We start from the raw sequence: 23,375 nt of genomic DNA, 5'->3' as shown, positions 1-23,375 counted from the left end.
TCCCTTTCCCTTTCCCTTTCCCTTTCCCTTTCCCTTTCCCTTTCCCTTTCCCTTTCCCTTCTTTCCCTTCCACATCCTTCACTCCATTTTCCTTCCTTCCCCTTCTTTCCTTCCCCCTTTCCTTCTTTCCCTTAACGAAACCTTCCTTCGTTCTTCCCCCTCCTTCTTATTCCTTTCCTTTCTCTTTTCCTTCTTTCCGCTTTCCCATTTTCCTTCCAATTCCCTTTCCTTCCACCTCCTTCCCCTTTTCCTTCCTTCCCTTTCCTTCTCATTCCCTTTCCCTTCTCATTCCCTTTCCTTCTCCTTCCTTCCTTCCCCTTTCTTCCTTCCCCTTTTCCTTCCCTTTCCCTTCTCCTTCCTTCCCCTTCTTTCCTTCCTTCCCCTTCTCCTTCCTTCCCCTTCCTCTTTCCTTTCCTTCCTTCCCCTTCTCCTTCTCTTTCCTTCCCCTTTCCTTCCCCCTCCTTCATTCCTTCCTTAGACCACCTCTCCTTCCTTAGACTCCTTCCTTAGACCCTTCCTTAGACCACCTCCCCTTCCTTAGACCACCTCCCCTTCCTTAGACCACCTCCCCTTCCTTAGACCACCTCCCCTTCCTTAGACCACCTCTCCTTCCTTAGACCACCTCCCCTTCCTTAGACCACCTCCCTTTCATTCCCTTTTATTCACCCTCCTTCCCCTTTTCCTTTTCCTTTTCCTTTTCCCTTTCCTTCTTTCCCTTTCCTTCATTCCTTCTCTTATTCCTTCCCCTTCCTTCCACCTCCTTCCCCCTCCCTTCCTTCTCATTCCCTTTCCTTCTAAATCACCCCTTCCTTCCATCCTTCAGACAGAACATTCCCCTATCCCTTTCCTTCTTATTCCTTCCCTTCCCCTCCCTTTCTTTCCTTCCTTCATTCCTTCCCTGCTCATTCTTTTCCTTCTCCTTCCCCTTACTTCCCTTCATTCCCTTCCCTTCATTCCCTTCCCTTCATTTCCTTCCCTTCATTCCCTTCCCTTCATTCCTTCTCTTTCATTCACTTCTCTTTCATTCACTTCTCTTTCCTTCAATTCCCTTCCCTTCATTCCTTCTCTTTCATTCACTTCTCTTTCATTCACTTCTCTTTCCTTCAATTCCCTTCCCTTCATTCCTTCTCTTTCATTCCCTTCCCTTCATTCCTTCTCTTTCATTCCCTTCCCTTCATTCCTTCTCTTTCATTCACTTCTCTTTCCTTCAATTCCCTTCCCTTCATTCCTTCTCTTTCATTCACTTCTCTTTCCTTCCCTTCTCCTTCCTTCCCCCTAAACCTTCCTTCCCCTTTTCCTTCCCCTTTCCTTCTCCTTCCTTCATTCATTCCCCTTCCTTCCCTTCCTGTCCTTTCCACTTCCTTCCTTAGACACCCTTCCTTAATGAAGAAACTTCTTCATTAAAGGATTCTTTGATTTAAACATTTTCTTTTTAGAACATTCTTTCATTAACATTCTTTTATTTAAAATTTATTTTTATTAATACTTACCTTCATTTTTCTTGATTTTCTCCTCTACTTTCCTCTTTACGGTGGCAACATCAGGAGAAGTTCCACCATTACCTATAGATTCCTGTAATGCTGTCTTGACGTCATCGAGTGTTAATGGCACCTGATCATTCATTAATTGGTCCATTAATTGTGTCCTATTATTATCGTTGCCTACTTTAAGGAAATCTCCGATAGTGCCTTTATTCTTCTCTCTCTCTTCCTTCTTTGCCTCGTCCTCCCTTCTTTTTTGCAGGCAGACCTGTTTCCACAGGTGCCACAAATACCCTACTCTCATGGCTCCCTTACTACTGCTTCCCACATCCCTCTCTCCCGCTGCCCAAGATTTGATTTTATCCCCGAGAAGCGCACTGCCGACATTCAGAGCATTCATATTTACTCCCTCACATCTGTTCAATTGTTGCTCAAGACCTTTTTCCTTCAAGCGCATCTCCAATTTACTTTCCACTTGGGACGACATTTCCCTTCCGGCATCCTCGAAATAGCAGTGGTCCCCATAAATTTCTTTCATGGCGACTATTCCCACAATACAGCGTGCATAAGCTTTATCACTATCAGTTAGGTTATCAATAATAGGACTCTGATCGGTCTTCCCGGCCCCGGACTTTATCTTCGTCTCCACCCCATTGATAAAGTACTTTATTTCGGCTATACCTTTACATAAATTTTTCCTATAGTCCTCTTCATAAGATCGGGGCGTGGCAGAAGCTCCCGCATTTGCGCAGAGTCCCCCTATTTCATTTGATCCCCCGTGCGACAGCCAACTCTTCAATTTCTCCCATGTTTCTTCCAAATCTTCTTTCAACTTCGTCTACGGGAGTGATGATACATATATATATGCATGTATATATGTATACATATGTATATACATGTGGGTACATATGTATATGTGCACATATATACATGTATGTGTATGTATGCACTTACTGTAATTTTCTCCGATGCCTCCCCGGGAGTACCCTGCCCTGCTGTTAGCCCACTGGCAGACACCCAACTGCTCAACCATCCTTCCAACAACTCATTGCCTGACGACGCCATTGTTGTATGTCTTCGTCGTCTAGAGCAAAAAATTATATACTATATATTATATATATTACATATATAGAACTAAAAAATATATATATATATATATATAGTATATAGAATTAAAAAAAAAACATTATATATATATATATATATATACATATATACATATATTATATATATTATATATATACAATTAAGAATTAAGAAAAAAACCATTACATATATATTCTTTCCTTCTCTTCTCCTCTTCTCCTGCACCACCCCCACACACTTTTTTTTTTTTTTTTTTTTTTCTGCAAAAATATTCCTCTATATATATCCTTTCAATTCGACACATACATACATATATATATATATATATATATATATATATATATTTTCTTCCTTTCTTCTTTTCTTCTTTACTCTTGAACTACTTTTTTTTGGAACTACTTCTTTTGAAACTACTTCTTTTGGAAACTACTTCTTTTGAAACTACTCCTTTTGAAACTACTTCTTTTGAAACTACTCCTTCAAACTACTACTACTACTACCTTTTTCTTTTTTCTTTTTTCCTTTTTCTTTTTTCTTTTTCCTTTTTCTTTTCCTTTTCTTTTCCCTTTCTTTTTCTTCTTTCTTCCAGGCAGCTTCTTAATAAAAGGAAAGAAGAAAAGAAAAGAAAAAGAAGGTTTCTTAAAGGGGGAAGAAAAAGAAGAAAGAAGGTTCTACAGGGAAGAGAAAGAAGGTTTATTAGAGGGGGAAGAAAAAAAAGGTTCCTTAAAGGGGGAAGAAAAGGAAGGTTCTTTTTCCTCGATTTAGGGTTAGAACAATAATATATGGCCTGGTACTTAATTCTTTCAGGGGGAGAAAGAATCTTTTTTCTCTGTAGGTGTTTTAAGGGGAAGAAAAGGAAGATTTAAAGGGAGGAAGAAAAAGAAGGTTCATTAGAGGGAGGAAGAAAAAGAAGGTTTTCAAGGGAGGAAGAAAAAGAAGTTTTTAAAGGAGGAAGAAAAAGAAGTTTTTAAAGGAGGAAGAAAAAGAAGGTTTTAAAGGGATAAAAGGAAAGAAGGTTTTTAAAGGACGAAGAAAGAAGAGGTTTGAAGGGGGAAGAAAAAGAAGGTTTCTTAAGGGAGAAAAGGAAAAAGAAAGAAGGTTTTCAAAGGGAGAAAAGAAAGGAAGGAAAGGTTCTTTTTCCTCGGTTATTAGAACAATAATATATGGCCTGGTACTTAACCACCTTAGGGGAAGGAAGGAATGTTTTGTTTATGGGAAGGAATGTAAGAAGAAAAAGAAGGTTTTCTTTTTCCTCCGTTTAGGGTTCGAACAAACAATAACATATGGCCTGGCTTTTTAGCCACCTTAAGGGAGGGAAGAAGAAGTTGAAAATTTTTGTTTCAGTGAGGGAAGAAGAAGTTGAAAATTTCTGTTTTAGGGAGGGAAGGTGAAAGGAAGCTTCTTTCCTCGGTTTCTTAGAACAACAATGTGGCCTGGTATTTTAACGTTCTTAAGTGAGGAGAGGGAAGGGAAGGAGAAAGGTTCCTCTTTTTTTTTCTTTTTTTTAATTTCTTTCATAGAGGAGAAGGTAAGGAAAAGAAAGAAGGTTTTTAAAGGGAAGAGAAAGAAGGTACTTTAAGGGAGAAAAGAAGGAAAGAACGTTTCTACAGGAGGTTCAAAGGAAGAAGGCAAGTTTAAGGGAATGAAAGAAGATTTAGGGGCAATGGAAGGAAGGATTAGTGGAAAGGAAAGAAGAAGGTTTAGAGGGAGGGGAAAGGATAGAAGGTTTTTTAGTGTGGAGTGAGGGTAAGGAAAAATTGTTTAGGGAGGGAAGGAAGGAAAGGGTTGTTTAGGGTGGGGGGAAGGAAAGGTTGCTTAGGGTGGGGGGAAGGAAAAGGAAGGTTAAGGGGGAAAGGAAAGAGTTGCTTAGGATGGGGGGAAAGGAAGGAGTGTTTAGGTGGGGGGGTTAAAGGGAAGAAGGTTGTTCAGTAGGGGGTAAGGAAAGAGTGTTTAGGGTGAGGTGAAGGAAAGAGTGTTCAGGATGGGGGTGGAAGGAAAAGGAGTGTTTAGGGTGGGGGGAGAAGGAAAGAGTGTTTAGGGGAGGAAGGAAGGAAAGAAAATTTAAAGGGGTAAGGGAAGTGTGTTTAGGGGGGAGGAATCAACGAAGGGGGATGAAGGAGAAGGAAAGAGTGTTCAGGGTGGGGGAAAAGGAAAGGAAAGGGTGTTTAAGGGGGGTTGAAGGAAAGAGTGTTCAGGGGGTAGGTAACGAAAGAATGTTTAGGGGGGGGGAAGGAAAGAAAGAGTGTTTTGGGGGGGGAAGAAAGGCGTGCTTAGGGGTGGTAAGGAAAAAGTACTTAGGGGGTGGGGATAAGGAAACAATGCTTAGGGGGGAGGTAAGGAATGTGTTGTTTAGGGGGGGGGAGAGAAATGAAGGTTCCAGTGTGAAGGATGGTTCTTTCCTAGGTTATTAGAACAGCAATATGGCCTGGTACTTAACCACCCTAAAGGGGAGGGAAGGAAAGAGTGTTTAGGGGGGCGGTAAGGAAAGAGTGTTTAGGGGGGAGGGAAGGAAAGAAGGTTCTTTCCTCGATTTTTTAGCACAACAATAATATGGCCTGGTGTTTAGATGCATTACGGGAAGATTCTTTACTTTCTCTTTTTTTTTCAAGAATAAAAATAAAAAGAAAAAAAAAAAAAAAAAAGATAAATGCCGAAGGTATTCTTGGCTATGATGTGTGTGTGCCAAGAAAGTCTTCAAGCGGAACTAGAAGGACGCATATACGTATGGTTGCTTTCATGTACTCCCAGCTTACTTTTCCATTTTCGTTATTTTCCTTTTTCCCTTGCACCCCCCTTCAGGATGCTTTAAATATGGACCCCCACATATACTTGTGATTGTTGTCCTTGTAAATATTGTACACGAGGCAATATTTCCGCTTCATCATTTTTTGGATATCCGAATCATCCATATGGGTAATTTCGAGCAGGGGGAATTCACCCCGACCTGCTTTTCCGTGTTCTCTCTGCATGGACATATTTCCCATTGCGATGTCTTCTTCTCTGTCAGTGAGAGACCAAATGGAGTCCGCAGAATTGATTGGCTTGTTGAAAAAATCCTTTACAATGGTATGTCCACGTATTGAAAGAAAAAAAAAAGTATTGTCCATATCGATGTTGATATCCTCTTTGGTGATGTATGGACGCAGTGGAAAATACAAAATGAACGCATGGATTGTTTCTTGCCATATATAATGCTTTGCTCTCCCTTCTATTTTCTCTCCGATGTCATAACCTTTTAATTGTTGCTTCTTTTTTATGTTATCCGTGTAACCCCGGCTACATTTATTTTCGGTCATCTCCTTCTGGAAGTTCTTAAAATATTTGTCCGTTCTTTCCTTTCCTCTGTCGTCTAGCTGTGGGTACAGGTCCCTCCACATGTAGTGGTTCGGGTCGTACTTCATTTCGTTCTCTAATTTCTTCATTAGGAACTCGCTCTTGATTGCAATGTCCTTCTTCGATTCGTACTCCTCCCGCCTGCGTTCTATTTCCTCCCTGCGTCTGGACAAGGTACCTTCCACAGAAGTAGCGCCGGGGATGGCATCTTCGCTGGTTGTGCAAGGGGGGTCCCTATTCGATGTGGCACTTTGGTCTTCATGCAAAGGGGAAGTTCTATCTTCCCCCGATGTGGCAGTTCGGTTTCCATTCAACGTGGAATGCAATTCTCCCATTTGTCCCGCGGAAGTTGATCCCCCCCCCGGATTGCAAACCAAGTTGCTGGCCCCGCCCCCCGAGTAGGACTGGAGGAAGCTACTCGCCCTGGCTTCATCCGCAAATGTCTCCGGAGTGATACCCATCCATTCCTCATCCATCCTGTAAATATTGCACAGGTAAATTTCCATTTTTACCCAACTCTCATTGGTAATGACGTCGTACACACGTCTGTCATCTTCATTCATGGGTTCCTCTTGAGGGGAAAAGAGACCAAACAAAAAGTTATTGTTAATGTAGAAGATGGCCTTCTCCAGCTTCTTCATTGTTAAAATACATTTCTGTATAATATGGTGGCTATACATGAGAGGAAATTCCAGCATAGTAGAATTTGTATTCCTATTATTTAGAATAACACGATCGCTAAATGTGTCGTATATGTTAAACTCGACTGTAACGTTGGACTGCAGGTATCTCTCCTTATCGACGTACGTATCCAAATCACAATTTAGGATGCTATTAGAGGATATAACCTCCCTCACCTGTTCATCTGATAGCTTTTCTACGTCGTTCCGTTTTCTTCGAGATTCTTCTGTAGAGTCCAGAATTTCGTCCTCCCCTTCAATCACTAGCTGTTTTAGGATATTGCCTCTGTTTAGGGAAAGGAAATATTTTTTCAAATTTTTCCTGTTGTACAGTTTCAGTGACTCCACCTGCGCACTTCCCTTTTTCCCCCCTGGGGGATCCAACTGGAAGTGGTTCACAATTTTCTCTCCCCCGCCCGGGCTGTAGTTGTCCGCGAGGTCCTTCTCCACGAGGTAGGCTGTATCCGGGGAGTTATCCATGCGGGGTGAAGTCTTCTCCTCTGCCCCCTTCTCTGCGACTCCCCCTTCGTAGGCTCTGCGCATCCACCTGCACACGGCCTCCACCAAGCTCTTCGAATCTGCGCACAAACCCTCCTCATATACGTGCTTCAGCACATCATACATACCAAGGTCTAGGAACTTATCCGTAAAAGCGTCCTCTTGCCCTTTTAAATTTTCAATAATCTCTTTCTTCTTCTGTACTTCTCTCCTTTCCAACACGTCGTCCTCCTTTCCCTTGATATACTCCTCTGCTTGTTTCATTGCCTTGGATAGGTTTTCCTCGTTCGAATGGGCTGTGCCATTTGAGCTGTGTGTTCCATCCGTGTGGGAGTTTGCACTCAGGTTTCGTGCACCCCCCCGTTCGTTCACCTCTTCTACCGCATTTCCCCTTCTCATCAGTTCGTTTTCTTCACAACGGGAACTTGCATTGTCATCCTGCTGTGGGTCAGTAATTTGCTTCCTCCTCACGCCATCTCTGTCCTGTTCACACCCATCGTGTAACGAAAAAATGGACCAAGACCTCGGTGCATGGTAATCTCCCTTATAGTAGCGCCTACTCTCAGATCGACCTACGGATGGGTACGGTGTTGTTTTATTCCCCCGTTCGCTGTCATCTCTGGATTGTTTCTCTCCACCGTGGACACGTTTGTTCCTTCCGTGTGGATGGATGGGATTGTAGAAAAGGTACTTGCACAGCTTCTTCGGTCGCTTTACAATGCTAATTTGTTTGCAGCTTAAGCTAGACCACGGGGGGGAGGCATTTCTTCCTTTGTGGCTTCTTCCCCTCCTGGTCTTTGCGCACAGGTTGCTTGTCCTCTGGAGGGTGAGGCATATACCCCCCGTGTGCTGATCATTAACACTTTTGCTAGGGTGTAAAAGAGCCAAGCATAGCGCCACGAGTAGGCATACCCTGTTCATCCTTAGCGAGGGCGTCCCCAATCATTCGCCTAATGTGTCACTACTGTGGGGGAATGAAGGGGGTGCTCTTTCCGTGGGGTGCCCCTTTACAGAGCTGTGTGGTAGATTTTTTTTTTTTCTTTTTTTTTTTTTTTTCCACCATTTTTTTTTACCTGACCTGGTCATATGAACTAGCTATATATATATATATACATATATTTTTTTTATTTCATTTTACTTTTTTTTTTTTCTTTTTTTTTTTTTTTTTTTTTAATTTTATTTTCCTTTTTTTTTCTGTACGAAGCACAGTTGCATTCTCCTCGCACGCCCAAGGGAGACCCGAACATGGGGTGCAACACGAGGGTGTGCATACCTTTTAGGGGTGATCCCCACTGCGTGTTCTGGACGTTGGGTGTGCACAAAGGTGGAGGTGGGAGCTACACCCCCTTGCGGGGCTCCTTGCCGAAGAAGATACCTACAATTTTATTTCCTCCTGGTGGGAAGCTGCTCTCCCACTGATGGGATGACATGTAAAGGAGAATTAACGGGTCGTACCGCCGGGGCATTGCAGCGGAATCTCACCGTTGTGAAAGTGATGGAGGGAGCGTCCTTCTGGACGTGAACAATGTGGATGAGGGGGGAGAATTCTGTCCCCACGGGAAATGGACCTATTGGAAGGGTGAAGGACCAACCTGTAAGGCGCCACTGGCGATATCACCTACTGACCGATCAGCACAGTTGGACAAACACCTACCCATTTGGTGGTAACACAAGTATACACACAATGGTGAGAGAATACGACCGTGTCGTTTCGGTGTTTGCTGGACAGCTCCCCCTGCGGATGCTCCCCTACTTCATCCACTGTGCGAGTAACATGTGATTGTGCATCCTTCCCGATGGAAATACATATCACCAGGCATGTGCGTGTACTTGGGAGAAGAAAAAAAAAAAATACAGAGTGAAGCTATTCCCCCGCAACGGTGTGAAGAACATTTCCCTTTCAAACGGAACCGCAGAGGAGTATGCATAGGTGGAGTGACTTCAAAAAAATTACACGCCAGTAATTCCCCTTCCGCATTTTTTTTTTTTTTTTTTTTTTTTTAAAACAGTTCGTTCCACCGATGTGTTAACTTTGCCAAAGCGCTCACTTCCCAGGCGCCTCCCTCTCGCTGCGTGTTTGCCCTTCCTAAATCAAAATTGTGGGGAAAATAAAAAATAAAATTCGCAAAGGGGAAATTCCCCCAAACGAGAAAACATCTTTGTCGCGTTCGTTCCGGAGTGGCTAAAGAGCGGAGTAGACATAGCTCACAAGAAAAAAAAAAAAAAAAAAAAAAATAATGATGCAACAAAAATAAATTAACAAACAATTAACAGAAGAATTCACCAAATGATAAAGTAAAAAGTAGTCACCCCGCGGGGAGCCCTTATCACCATTTCTGTTTCCGCTGTGGGGGGATGCGCAAAGTACACACGCTTGGCGAGGTGGGCGCGCGGTCAGTTCCTCCCCTCCCCCGAAGTGGATCCATCAGTGCAGCACGTCGAATCCGCCAAGTGGCCAAGTCGACAAGTGACAGAGTTACCAATTTGTCAACCTGTTTTATGTGATCCCTCGGTACGATGAGCGGCGGGGGCGAGGTCGTGCCGAGGCTCAGCTTCGAGGAAATGCGGAGCGAGATGAGCAAGTACGGCGTGGACATAACGCAGGGGACACTGAAGAATCCCACGACAGAGGATATGCAGGGAGTCTACAGCATGTGTATAAAGCACATCCTCAACAAAGACATAAATAACATACGGATCGAAGAATTTACGGGGGATTTAAAAAGCTCCATGCCTTCAATTGACGGTATTCAAATTTTGCCGAACGAGGGGAAGAATCATTTGCAGGCGATTGGAAATTTACGCTTCATTCGACACTGCGAACAAATCAATAGAATACTCTGCGTGGAGAACACACTGAGCTATCTGTTCAAACCAGTGAGCAGTCACATCACCAGACTTATAAATGCATTCATCCACTTCACCAAGTATAAGGAGCAAATATATTTGGACAATGACTTCAAAATAAGGAAGATCGAAGAGGGGAAGAGTGAAGACTTAGCATTGGATACTGAACTTAAAGCAGTGAGAAATGAATTACAGTCCCTCCTAGACAACTACGAACAAATAAAAAACAGTGTCCTCACGGAGAAAAACAAAAAAAGGGATTACGAGGAAGAAATCATCGAGAATCAAAATTTACTGAATGCACAACAGAGTACTATCATTTCGTTAAGGAGTACTAAGGATAAAATTGTGAATGAAACGAATGAACTGATATTCCAGTTTTCTCGTTTTAGACAGAAGAAAGAAGATTTGGAAGATCAAATTGTACCTTCTCCCGAGAAGCTACAGGAATATAATCACGAGTTAAAGAATCTTCTACTGGAACATGTGTCTTACTACGAATCCGATAAAAAGAAAAATGAAGAAATTAAGAATAAAATAAATGTTGCGGATTTATGTTTGAAGAAGCTTGTTGAGCTGTTAACCTGCTTGACTGGCCACTTGAACGATACCATCAAACATCACATAGAAAAGAAGGACCAATTGAAGGATCTGGAGAAAGACCTGAAAACATTAAAAACTGATAAGGATAATTTAACTCTGAAGAAGAAAGATCAGGAGAAAATATTGCGCGACACGGAACAGTACTATGCTGAACAGAAAGATAAATGGAATGCCAAAGTGGAGGGGGAAGAGAAAAACGTCGTCGTTGTGGAGAAAAAGGTCAATCAAATGTATGAAAAAATCGATGAACTAAACAGAGAGGCTGATAGGGAAGCCCAAGAAATTGACTCCATCGTGAAGCTCATTCAGGATACCCTCGACAACTACAGTCGGAACTTCGCCGCCATCGACGACTTGACCGAGCGCACGCGAAACTCCCACGCTCTCCTCGCTGGCAAAGTTCGGACTCTCGTGCTCCCGTGCGCGGGGAAACCTTAATCGTTAGGGGGGGGGGGGTTACGTATATGCACGTACCTACACTTACACCTCCACGTCCAAGCGTGCATATGTGTCCACATGTGTATATGTGTACGTATATGTGTATACGTGCATACCTCTTTACGTGTGTGTAAATTTTCACGGGGAGTGCCCCTTCTTTCGCGCACGCCCTTGAACTGTTCCGACAATTGAAGGGTCTACATTCACAACCCGTCCATTAGGGAGTGCTTCACAGCGGGCGTGAGGAATAAAACGCCCAGTTCGGTTATTCGGCAGGTGCAACTCTGCTTCGTACAGAAAAAAAAAGGAAAATAAAATTAAAAAAAAAAAAAAAAAAAAAAAAAAAAAAAAAAAAAAAAAAGTAAAATGAAATAAAAAAAATATATGTATATATATATATATAGCTAGTTCATATGACCAGGTCAGGTAAAAAAAAATGGTGAAGAGAAAAAAAAAAAAAAGTAAAAGTAAAGGTAAAGGTAAAGGTGAAAGTAAAAGAAAAAGGAGTCGTACTTATTTCTACAATTAAATAATTCCAATAAAAGTGTTTCACACCGGAGGAGCGAGAGGAATGAAGGACAAGATGACATAACAGAGAAAAGAAATAGTCCGGTGTGCAACGCAAATGTTAGGAGTGATGTTGTTAAGGAAAAAAAAAAAAAAAAAAAAAAAAAATTAATTAAGCCAAGGGAAAAGAAGCCAAGGAAAGAATCAATTAAAAATGAAAGCAAATAGGTTGCATAATTCACAGGATATGCAGATAGATATATAGACATATGTTTGTGCGTAAAAAATGTGATTTCGAAAAATATGCCTTTCACTGCAAATGACATCATACATTTCCGCACACGTGCAGGAATGTGTAGACATGTATTAATGTGACGAACATGATAGAGACAGGGGAAAAAGATTTAACAAAATTTGGTTCCAACGTGCAGCGCGTCAGGGTGTCTGTCTGTCTGTATGTCCATCTCAATTGCCATTGCTACCGTTTTGCATTTCTATGGAGAGACTGCATTCAGGAGGAGAAGTAGGAAGGATGTATTTATAACGGGGTGTAAAGATGGGTCTGCAGAAAATGGCAGAGGCTGATTATATGAACATGTAGGTGCAACGTTCGGGGGAACAGAAGCAAAGACCCGCTCGCCTCCCTCTTATTTACCTCCTCAAACCACAGTTACTCCCATCTCCACGGGTCCTCTCATAGTCCCTATAGCTATTGCGATAAATGTAGAACAGTGGGCACGCGAGAACAAGCGCTCCGGCAATCTGCAAAGGTGGGTGGGGGGGATGAAATGACATAATTAGCGCGCTGCTAAAGTAGGGTGGGGCGCAAAAGAGCATGAATCACGTAGGGATCAAACTACATTCGTCCTTTCGCCACGATAACCACTCTTTCATAATCTCCTTTTGGCATGCCACGCGTGGCAAAAAAAAAGGTTGTTCGCTTCCATATCTCTTTCTGGTTCACTTACGTAGTTCCCAATCAGTGTCGGTAGTAAGTTGTGAAAATAAACTTTGGACCATGTTACTTTAGCTTCAACCATGAGGGCTAGGTTAAGTGTGTACATATTTGCGATAATATGCTCGTATCCTGCAATGGCAAATGCGTAAACAGCGAAGAAGACACTAAAGACCATGCCGGATCCGTCCTTAATAGTTAGTACAAAATATACAGCTAGACAAACGAAGATATTACAGCCAATGGCTAAACAGATGCACTGGATAAATGTGTGACTTATTTTCTTCTCCGCTATATCATTTAAAAACTGAAAGATGTGATTTTTAGTAACATCTGTATGTTTTTCGTAGGCTCCTGATAAATGTGAAACGAAAAAGGCGAAGGATACTGCTCCCAAGTAATTACCAAAGAGGGATATACTCATTACCCGCAGATACTGCAGTAGACTAACTTTCCTTTGAAGTAAAGCTGTCGTCACGGCTAGTGTATTTCCTGTGAACAGGTCTGATCCAGTCGCAATGATACACAGGAAAGCTATTGGAAAGGTAAATCCATACACAAATGCGCTCATCGAGATGCCCACATACTCTCGCAGCTTGTGGTAGTAGAAGTGGCCGCCTGTAGGGGGTTGCGGTGGAGGGGATTATGGGAGGAGCAGGACATATACGGGAATAAACCCCTTTAGGAGGCGTAGCTCCCAAGTAGGCAAAGTGGAAAAAATGGCTGAACTGACAGTTGTCCATTTTACACGGCCCACTTTAAGCCTCTTTCTCCCCTAAAGAATATAACCTGCTATTCCTGAGGCGTGCGCGCAGACGCCGACGAAAACCCCAGCCAAAATCGCCTTGGCCAGAAGCGATAAATTGGGGTAATGTGCCTTCCCCTTTCCATATTCAACGCATCGAATATACGACTCTTCACTGGTGCACGCGGTCTTCACGCTTATAGGGTCTATCACATATTTACTCTTACCCTTTGACATTTTAAGTGGGGTGGGTGAGGTGAAAAGAAGGAAGGGTAGAAAGGAAAAGAAACAAATAGGAGCAAAATAGAAAGCAAAGAGAGAATAAAAAAGAGGAAGAGCAAGAAGAGAACCAGGAAGAGAGGCCAAAAAAGAAACCTTCTTCGTTAAGCGGAAGTCATTCCCTTGACTGTAATTTCAAATAAGGCAATAAATCAGGGAGAAAAAAAAAAAAAAAAAAAAAAAAAGAAAAGAAAAAAAAGTGCTTCAAAAATTGCTACTTTGAGCCCAAGTGGAAAAAAAAAAAAAAAAAAAAAAAAAAAAACGACTCAGTGGGGAAGTGGTTGACACGCACGTGTCAGAGTATACGTGTTGCTCTTTCGCCACAAACAATGTTGTTATAAATTATTTTGTGCGTTCCTTGTAACCATTAGTGGGTCACTATTTTCACGCAACTCTTTTCATGTAGCTGCTTCCATGCAACAACTTCTGCGTGGCCTCTTTTTTGGGGGGGCACGTTGAGGTGGGTGAAGCCCCCAAACTGACATATCAAATTGCGTAAAATAGAGGTGCTACAGAAGAATGCGTGAAGATACTATAGCTTAGCCGAATCGCACTACAGAAAATGAATGTATTCCGACGCATTTGTATTATGTGCACAGGGATGCGCACAGCAAGGAAAAGGTGGACCAATAGGGCCTTCCCTTATTAATGCAATCGGTAGCGACGTTGCTGTGTCAAGGTGGAGGAGGAAACGGAAGAATGTCCACTCCACTGTTTGCTATAGAAATTTTTCATACAAATATTGAAAGGGGATTAGTGAACAGGTGAGAACGGGTGCAAAATGAGAAGTTTAAAAAAAAAAAAAAAAAAATATAGTGTCAATTTTAAAACGGGTTTACTTCTGTAACCCTCCACCCGAACAGTTGCCTTGCACTGAGACGTGTCCCATGCATGTGCCTCCCATATGTGTATGCCTGCAACCACGTTTCTGCTTTGCATCTTTTGCTAATGCAAATGACTTCGTCTGGCCGAGGGATTAAACATAATCAGTAGATCGATCGTGCGGGCATATTTGTGTGCGCTCCGGTGTTCCGATTTCGTACATCCCAGCGTGGGAGAGAAGCACGAACAAGGAGTATACCATCTTGAGTAGGCACACAATGAGGATGCAGTGTTACAAAGGAACACTTTAAGTGTGAATTATTCCACTTACAATGGAAACACATTTACAGGGCAGTCGCGCGCTCGCAGATGTGTCATCTCAGCCACCGCTCCGCTAAAATGTTACGTTCAAACTGATAACTCTATTTGGTAATTGGGCACGGGGGGGGATACATTCACTGGTAAAGCGAATAGGTTCACCAGTTTTGTGATTCTTACGAACTGCTCATTTTTTTTCGTTCTACTTCCTTACGACTCTACTCATCACCTCCACACCTTGAGAGGGCAACTCCTATTTAACACTCAGTCTTACGTGTCGGGTACGCCACCACAGTGGAGTACCCGATGGAAAGGCAACTTGTGCAAGTGGACTGCTTCGTCTAAAGGGGTATCCATAGTTACCCATCACGCACGCATCGAACATGTGTGAAGTGGAGAAAAAAAAAACGAACAAATGAATGGATGGGCTAACATCCAGTTGCACAGACATAGGTCAAATGCTCTTGGCACCTGCGCCCAGTTGAACAGAAACGCGTGGCACATCCACCCAAAAAAGAAAAAAAAAAAAAAAAAAAAAAAAAAAACATCGACTAGACAACGATCTGTGGGAAGGAGGGGGGCATTCCCTTTCCCATGCTGATTCCATAGAAGAACCACGTTTGGCACAAAAAATGCTCTCTTGATTTATGGTGCGAATTTCTATTTTGTTCGGATTTTCCATGATATGGTGGGAGCAAGCACAGAAGGAAGTGCGCCCGGGGGTAGATGCCAAGTCAACTGATTCGCTACGTCCACATAGGACCAGAGCAGAGGGAATTATTTTTACCATTTGGAGGAAAACCTGGGTGATGTGGGAACCTGACTCCTTTTTAATACCACCCCACTGTGTTCCTTCTTAGGGGGGAGAGACAAAATTTTTTTCTTTCTCCCCATTGGACGGTCGAATTGGTGTATTTTTTTTTTTTTTTTTTTCCATTTTTCTTTTTTTTTTTTTTTTCTTTTGCGCGCCTGATTCTCCGCCGCACTGCGCACATCACACGCCAATTCCCCAATCACACACACCTCTGCGCCATTTCATTTCTGCGCTCTGCTTGGACATTTTTTTTTCTTTTTTTTTTTTTTTTCCTTTGACTGTGAATGGGCCTTTTCATTTTTCATGATTTTCGTTGCCTTCCCTCCGTATGTGCCCTTATGTTGGCAATGCCATTTTCTTGAGTAAAAGGAAAGGAGCGCAGCGCAGTTCACCCTACTGGAGAAGCGGAAGGAAATGTTGAAGGAGGAATTACCAGTGTGGATGCCAATACAGAGGAACCCACATGCGAAATACTTCCGATGAAACGCTAAGTACGATCTGTGCACAGAATTAAAAATGCACTTGGTGCCAATGCGCTCAAGTTGACCGGGGCAAAAGCTAAAGCCGCGCAAAAACCACGCCGCGCGCACGCGTGTTAATATTATTTCTCTCTCTTTTTCTTCTGCTCCGTTGTTGTACATTTCCTACCTCTTACTGCCAACGCCATTCTCCGTACCACAAGAACAGCCAAGTGATTCCCTCCAATCTTATGCGTCTCTCCCACCCTATAATCCAGTTCGCTCCATATACTTCTTATAAAGGTTTAGCAGTTGCAATAGAGGGGAAATCGATCATCAGGTAGGGTAAGGAGAAAAACCTGCAAAAAAATTAAGGGGGAGGATGAGAAGGGATCTCACATATGTTATGGAGAGGATTTTCAACGGAAGATACAACACATGGATTGAATTCATTTTGGTCCCCCTCTATACCTCCTCCACTATGTACCCTCCGTTTATTGTAACTCTTTATATCACTTCACATCGTACATATGTTCAACTCAACCCCCCGCCCCTCAGGCAAACAGACCAACAGGCACCTACAAACAAACATCGCAAACCACTCCACCACCACGTAATCACGCAATCACGCAATCACGCAATCACGCAGAAAGACGAACCAATGAAAGGAAAACTATACTCCAAGCATAAGGACAAGGATAATGAGAAGTACGGAGCAGGGGGTAGCTCCCAAAACATTAATGCCCTGAAAAGGCTATCCTCCAAAGTCTTAGGAGATTCCATAAACTATTTCGATCTGAATAAAACATTAGACAAAATAGATGAGCATGTAAAGCAGTACCCCTTTTTAGATGACATGGGAAAAAAGTATGGTATCAAGCCGTCGTACGTGGTTGTGGGTTTCGGAGGTTTTCTTTTGCTCTCTCTCATCTTCGGTTGGGGGGCAGCCCTCATTTGTAACGTAGTTGGTTTTGCCTACCCAGGTAAGTCTGCCATTTATCAGGCGCGTATCTCTCCCCCACACACACACCTGTTACTTTGCCACAAAAAATATCACCTTGCGCACCCCCCCACACACACACACACCTGTTACTTTGCCTCCAAAAATATCACCTTGCGCACCCCCCCACACACACCTGTTACTTTGCCACGAAAAATATCACCTTGCGTACCCCCCCAAACCCTCCCCCCGCAGCCTACCAGTCATTTAAAGCAGTCGAGTCGCAGTGCAAAGACGAAACCAAGTTATGGTTGACATACTGGGTGGTCTACTCGCTCTTCTTTTTTTTCGAGTACCTCATTGACATAATATTATTTTGGGTTCCTTTTTACTATTTGTTGAAACTCCTCTTTCTCCTCTACCTGTACATGCCGCAAGTGAGGGGAGCGGAAACTGTCTACAACTACATTATACGTCCTATTCTTTTGAAGCATGAGAAAACCATAGACGACACGGTGCAGAAGATTAGCCAGACTGCTACTAGCCACCTGACCCAGATAACGGGCAACCTTACGGAGAAGCTTGTCCAAGAGGGAGTTCGCCGGCGAAATATCTGAATAAGGTTAGCGGTTAGCGGGTATCGGGTAGCGGGTAGCCGTGCATATAATATAGCCACCATTGGAACGGCCATGATTGGTTACAAAACACGCACCCATATGAGCTTCTCAAACGCAGTACTTGTCTGCCACTTTGTGATGGCAATTTTTTTTTTTTTTTTCATCACCCAAATGATGCTATTTTTTCTATTGAACCCACCGGAGGATCGGTGGAAAGATGAAAAACGGTGCGATGTTATGCGGCATACCTCCTCAGGAGCGTGTTAACACAGACAGACCTTTAGGTACCCAACGCATATCTCACCTTACATGCATTATTATATTTTGAAGATTCTAAAAATGAAAGGAATAATGTCTTTCCACATGAGGAGAGTCATGCACACAAATATTTTCTTTTCTTTTGACAAGCATTTTTTGTTGACTGTGTGCCCCAAGCGCAGGCTAAGTTATTTCTACTCTACTTCTATCATATAGTGTTCGCCTCCTTCTGCTTATCCTCCTCCTCTTCTCTATCTCTATCTCTATCTCTATCTCTTTTTTTTTTTTTTTTTTTTTTTTTTTTTTTTTTTTTTTGGTTGAGAATATGTTTGACAATTAGATTACCTTTTTAAATTTTATCTCTCATGCAAGCATATACATGTGCTCATGCGAAAAGGGGGTACAGCTTGGTAGAGGCCATGCATTTCCATGGGTGTGTTCTCATACCTACCCCTGTGAACAAGAAGGCACAGTTCCTTCCATTGGGGAGTACTTACAATCATGGGATAATCACTCAAGGGGGTCCCCATGCCCATCGGTGTACAACTCAGTGTGACCAACGCTGTAGTGATCTTCCCCTGATGGTAAGAACTTCACAATGGAAGGAACTTTGCGTAGGTGATTAATTTATATGGGTACTTTTGCTAGTGCGATCCCCTACACTACCATTCGAAGCGCTCGTCCGGTCAACGACCGACTAAACCTGAAGAGGAACAATCCCTCAAGGGGATACAAATAAAGTTCTATGCGTACCATAATTTCCATTGTTAATTCTATTATTATTTTATCTATTTTATTTTTTTTTTTATTTTTTTTTTTTTTAACTGAATCATATGTGTTGCGTTTTTCCTTGGCAAACGTCGCAGGCGATGCGCAGAAGCGACAAAGGGGGAGGGATCAATTCAATTTCAAATTTGTTATAATAAAACCGTGTAGATTATTTATTATGCGTTTCCCTTTTTTTCCCATCGGTGCTACAAAACCTGGAACCGGAAAAATGGGAGAAGCGCCGACGGGAACAGAAGCAAACGTGTTGTATGCCCGCCTCGGAACCCCCAGAATGTCATATAACCTCCGCGGCGACAAAAAGAGAAAAGAAGTCGCGTCGATATTTTTATGCACTCGCGCATATGCCGTGGTACCACTTCCTGCATATTCCCCCCCCCTCCTGTGGAGGAAATGCCTACGATGGAGCAAAGCCAACGCAGAAAGGGTAACGGTCCACTACATTTCCTTAAGTAAAAAAAAAAAAAAAAGGGTATCGCAAAAGAGGGGTTTCCCCCCCAGAAAAAAAAAAAAAAAAAAAAGAAAAAACATTCAAGGGGGGGAGTAGTAAGCCCGGATCCGCACCCTTTCTCCAGTTGACCGCGCCTTTACTACAATTTTTTTTTTTTTTTTTTTTTTTTTTTCCATACAACATTTCCGTACATTATACTGCTTTTACCATTTATCCCATTTCGTTAAAATTTTTTTTTTTTTTTTTTTTCTTCAAGCAATTTCATACCTTCCCTTTTTATGTTTCTTCGCATAGATGACATTTTTCCATTTAGCGCTATAGCTACGATACCTTTATAAAAATTCACCCGAAGGGGAAAAAGAAATTTTATATATAGAGAAAAGCCGCCTGGCTTGAAGGAATATCTCTTTTACAATCTTTGAAATAATTTTCTTAGGCAAGGTAAGGTTCAGGGGAATGAAAGCCACGCGGAGGAAGTTGCAATGGCAGAGTGAAACACTCTAATCACGGGGAACAGAGGATGGTGGAAAAAAAAACGAGTGCCTCTCCATCTACTGATTCGTTAGAAGCCTCTCCTTCCTCCATCATAAAAGGGATGTCGCCATTATATATGTGCAAAAGTTACTCCCTTTTTTTTTTTTTTTTTTTTTTTTCTTCACAAATATTGCAAAACGTGCATTTCCTTTTCCCCACGCAGATGGTTCGAATGAGCGTATTGGCTGATTGCCTGAAAACAATCAACAACGCAGAGAAGAGAGGAAGGCGACAGGTGTTGATAAGGCCCTCCTCCAAAGTCGTGGTGAAGTTCCTACAGTACATGCAGAAGAAGGGCTACATTGGAAATTTTGAAATTGTGGACGACCACCGATCTGGAAAAATCGTGGTAAACCTTCTGGGCCGAATAAACAAGTGCGCCGTCATTTCACCCAGGTTAGTTGAGCGGGAGAGGCATATAATCTGCTGACAGGACAATCCCTGTGGTACCATCCCTATGAGGATGCGCCCCCTACCATTCCCACATTCTTACCATTCCCACATTCTTACCATTCCCACATTCTTACCATTCCCTCATTCTTACCATTCCCACATTCATACCATTCCACCCTCTTTCCCACCGTGTCATCCCCCCCACAGATACGACGTAAAACTGGAAGAGATCGAAAAAATTATTACCAGCATTCTACCCAGTAGACTCTTTGGCCACTTAATCCTGACGACCCCCTACGGAATTATGGACCACGAAGAAGCGAGAAGAAAACACACAGGAGGCAAGGTCCTTGGGTTCTTCTTTTAAACTTTAAATATACATCATGTGTATCTGCTTGGAAAGACAAAAGCACTCACACTATCCTCTGGTGTACGACTTGTGAGAGATGCCCTCATTTGGAAGGCGTCTGTCACAGGAGTGGGGTGTGAGATGCACCAGGGTGGTATATCTAAAGGATCCTGCACCGAAGAGGTTCGCAAAGTTATAGTACAGAATGACCAGACCTATATCGTGCGGACCAGTTGCTCCTCCCCGGGCGCCTACCCCGTTTTTTCTTTGCACCAAAGACGCGTGACGACACTGCATACCGCTTTGACGCTCAATTGGAGAGAATGTTTTTTTTTTTTTTTTTTTTCTTTTTCTAAAAATATACGCGCGATTGTCTGTCTGTGTATTATATCCGTGTGAGCGCGTGGAGTTATACACGAGGTCGCGGGCGACCGCACGAAAACAAAGAGTGACCGGATGGAGCAAAATGAACTACATCAACAAAAACGAAATGAATGAAATACATTAAATCGTTGAAGCGTTGAATCGTTAAAACGTTGAATCGTTAAAACGTTGAATCGTTAAAACGTTGATACGCCGAAACGCGAGCAACGCCACGGCCAGATCAGCCATAGCCCTAACGGAAAACGGAGGGCCGCTGTAAACATGGAGGGACGCTAAGGGGGGTGCCAATACTCAGTACGGCTTGTAAAACACATACAAAAAAAAAAAAAAAAAAAAAAAAAAAAAAAAAAAAAAAAAAAAATATATACATGTATATAAAATGAAAAAAACACTTCACAATATGGGTAGCACTACATATATCCATATAGCGAAACAGTTTCGAAAATTATTTTTTTTTCCCCTCCCGTTCCTCTTGTCTGTCCATCCACTTGGGGTTAGCCACTTAGGGCATGTCTCCCCCCCTGTCGATATTTTTGAGTGGAAATTTTATAAAGGAGGTGAAGAGGCACCTACAGATAGGACACTTCTCCTGTCGCAACGATTTCATACAGTCGTAGCAGAAGGAGGAATGTCTACAAGGCATCAACAAAGTGTCTTTGTAGGAGGTCATACAAATGAGGCACTCCTTATCGTGTTCCTCATGTCCATAAATATCCAATATATCCAAAAATTGAAAAACTTCATTTTTCTTCTTACTTTTATGTACCGATGTGTTGGTTCCATTTTCACTAAACACACAAATATCCTTTATTATCGATGGAATATATTTCTCCTTCATTTTTTTGAAGTCTACGAGTACTACTAACGTACTCGCATGGGCTCCATTCGTTTTCTTTCTCCCTACACCTTTGGGGGGGGAGACGGTCTTGGAAACGCCTAGTCCCCTTCCCCCACAGGAGTTGCCATAGAGCGAAGAAGTAGACAAGGAATCCATCGGAGGTGCATCGTTTATGAGAATAGTAAGGGGAATCCTTATCTTCTCGTCGCTCATGTGGCTACTTAACACTTTTTCGTCAAGGGAGTGTTGTTGTTCGTATTTATTTTTTTTTAGTTTCTCTTTTATATCATCTAGATAACCATTTTTCTCGACTTCCATTTGGACCAAAACATCTGCGACGCAGAAACTCTCATCAGATGGCATCGTGTAGGTGATATTTTCCCTGCACGTGTAGAAGGAGCTAGGTGTCTTGTGCAAACATGAAGTGAAGTTAATGAAGGAGGTGTTCTGTTGTGTGGATAAATTATCACGGTTATGATGATGGCTATCGAAAATATTTTCTACTCCGACATCTTCCTCCCCGGAATAGAGACCACTACCCTTATTTTTATCCAGCAGATAAGTCATCGCATCGGAGGAGGGTTTAGACTGTAACGACCTGCTAAATCCTTCCTTAAAAAATGTTTTAAAATTATCGATACAAATAACGGTGCTTCTTCCGTTGGTTGTCTTTCTTCGTGCCTCCATTTTGTCATGAATCACTTGATTAATTTCCTTAAGGAGAACTCCCCAGTAGAGAGTAACACACACAGGATTCTTGCAAGAGAAGGTGAACGTAACGCCATACTTGTACAGATCACTCGTGTCACTTGCACTGGAACTTAGATAATTTTTCACCAACTGTATGTTGTCGTGGATACATATGTCTAGATTTATCTTGTCGACACTTTTCGGGGTTATTTTTTTTTTTATTCGGATGATATCATTCACGTGGCTCCTGCAGAGCATTTTTATTTCGTCGATGTAGCGGGACATGTTCTGCATGTAAATGGCCTGCGGGGAGGGCGGTGATAGCAGAGGTGCTTACATTAGCAGGGTGGCTAGCGGTGATGAGAAGGGGCCATTATTATATTAAGAGGAGTGACTAGCTTATTCCCTGGTGATGCACTTACCTTGCGGTCCTTCAGGTACTTCATAATATTGTAGGAGGTATAGTACCTCGAAATGATCGTTAGGGCCCATAGGAAAATAATGAAAAATACAATAAAGCATAATGTGTTCATGAAACTGGACATATTAAAAATGCAGAAAATGTCTTCCTCCTTGCAGTTATTAGACATGACAATGTTTTTGTACATGTCCAGGTCGTACTCGTCGATGATATTCATTGTGCCGGATGGGTGTATGGGAGAGAGACAAGCTGAGCGCCAGTGGGGAGACCAGGAAGGTCGGTCAAAATGTTAGCGGTTAACACGGTGTGCGGGATTTCCGTGGTTGACGCGTCTGGGGCAGCCTGTGCGGTTGTTGTTAGTACTGATGGCGAGAACTCCCCCCTCCTCCCCTCTCCTTACTCCGCTACACAAGAGGGTTGTCGTTACAATTCTATTCCGCAACCAGAGGTCGCCAACTGAAGCCACCTACTGGTGAGGCAAGACCCATTGCAACACATCGCAAGTGTTCCTTATTCAGGCTTATTCTCTCTTCACACAGCTAAAAAAAAAAAAAAAAAAAATCTGAACAAGTCATAATTTTTTTTTTTTTTTTTTTTTTTTTTTTTTAAATCTAAGATGAGTTTTTTTTTTTATCGTTGCGTCCGTAGCCTAGAATCACTACAACTGACGCGTAAAGATTTGATAAAAAAAAAAAGAAAAAAGAAAAATGTGAATCTCCACACTTTAACACTTGAGAGAAACTTATCGGCGCATCCATGTGATGCTCAATTGGAACAGGAAGGCGGCGTTTTTTTTTTTTTTTTTTTTTTTTTTTTTGCCTCGGTTGACAATACCGCAGGTAATTCTGCT

General features: G+C 42.5%; 7 protein-coding genes across 7 annotated transcripts in view; 3 read left to right on the top strand and 4 right to left on the bottom strand.

The window, feature by feature from the left end:
* PKNH_0825500 (SICAvar, type I) overlaps positions 1 to 2,546 on the bottom strand; it is a gene marked incomplete at both ends in the record, with an annotated part of 14,118 nt that extends 11,572 nt beyond the window's left edge. Inside the window, 2 exons of the mRNA XM_002258861.2 lie at positions 1,491 to 2,319; positions 2,436 to 2,546. Coding sequence (XP_002258897.2) covers positions 1,491 to 2,319; positions 2,436 to 2,546 — 940 coding nt within the window. The remainder of the gene's footprint in view (positions 1 to 1,490; positions 2,320 to 2,435) is intronic.
* A 2,816-nt stretch (positions 2,547 to 5,362) lies between these two features.
* Positions 5,363 to 7,999, bottom strand: PKNH_0825400 (conserved protein, unknown function; the record flags this gene model as incomplete). Its single annotated transcript, XM_002258859.1, has 1 exon — positions 5,363 to 7,999. One exon carries the CDS (start codon positions 7,997 to 7,999, stop codon positions 5,363 to 5,365), a length of 2,637 nt encoding a protein of 878 aa, XP_002258895.1.
* A 1,596-nt stretch (positions 8,000 to 9,595) lies between these two features.
* On the top strand, positions 9,596 to 10,966 carry PKNH_0825300 (kinetochore protein NUF2, putative; the record flags this gene model as incomplete). Its single annotated transcript, XM_002258858.1, has 1 exon — positions 9,596 to 10,966. One exon carries the CDS (start codon positions 9,596 to 9,598, stop codon positions 10,964 to 10,966), a length of 1,371 nt encoding a protein of 456 aa, XP_002258894.1.
* Positions 10,967 to 11,938: 972 nt separating this feature from the next.
* Positions 11,939 to 13,410, bottom strand: PKNH_0825200 (formate-nitrite transporter, putative; the record flags this gene model as incomplete). Its single annotated transcript, XM_039113993.1, has 4 exons — positions 11,939 to 11,978; positions 12,129 to 12,235; positions 12,442 to 13,046; positions 13,218 to 13,410. 4 exons carry the CDS (start codon positions 13,408 to 13,410, stop codon positions 11,939 to 11,941), a joined length of 945 nt encoding a protein of 314 aa, XP_038969626.1.
* Positions 13,411 to 16,525: 3,115 nt separating this feature from the next.
* PKNH_0825100 (protein YOP1, putative) lies at positions 16,526 to 17,421 on the top strand (the record flags this gene model as incomplete). Its single annotated transcript, XM_002258856.1, has 2 exons — positions 16,526 to 16,847; positions 17,060 to 17,421. The coding sequence occupies 2 exons, from the start codon at positions 16,526 to 16,528 to the stop codon at positions 17,419 to 17,421; spliced, it is 684 nt and encodes a 227-aa protein (XP_002258892.1).
* Positions 17,422 to 19,613: 2,192 nt separating this feature from the next.
* PKNH_0825000 (40S ribosomal protein S15A, putative) lies at positions 19,614 to 20,210 on the top strand (the record flags this gene model as incomplete). Its single annotated transcript, XM_002258855.1, has 2 exons — positions 19,614 to 19,846; positions 20,051 to 20,210. 2 exons carry the CDS (start codon positions 19,614 to 19,616, stop codon positions 20,208 to 20,210), a joined length of 393 nt encoding a protein of 130 aa, XP_002258891.1.
* An 868-nt stretch (positions 20,211 to 21,078) lies between these two features.
* Positions 21,079 to 22,742, bottom strand: PKNH_0824900 (E3 ubiquitin-protein ligase, putative; the record flags this gene model as incomplete). The annotated part of the gene is made up of 2 exons (XM_002258854.1): positions 21,079 to 22,407; positions 22,527 to 22,742. The coding sequence occupies 2 exons, from the start codon at positions 22,740 to 22,742 to the stop codon at positions 21,079 to 21,081; spliced, it is 1,545 nt and encodes a 514-aa protein (XP_002258890.1).
* Positions 22,743 to 23,375: the final 633 nt, after the last annotated feature.

This window comes from Plasmodium knowlesi (assembly GCF_000006355.2).
Source record: "Plasmodium knowlesi strain H genome assembly, chromosome: 8".
Taxonomy (NCBI): Eukaryota; Apicomplexa; class Aconoidasida; order Haemosporida; family Plasmodiidae; genus Plasmodium; species Plasmodium knowlesi.
The sequence above is the reverse complement of the archived record's forward strand: the minus strand, read 5'-3'. Positions and strand labels throughout refer to the sequence as shown.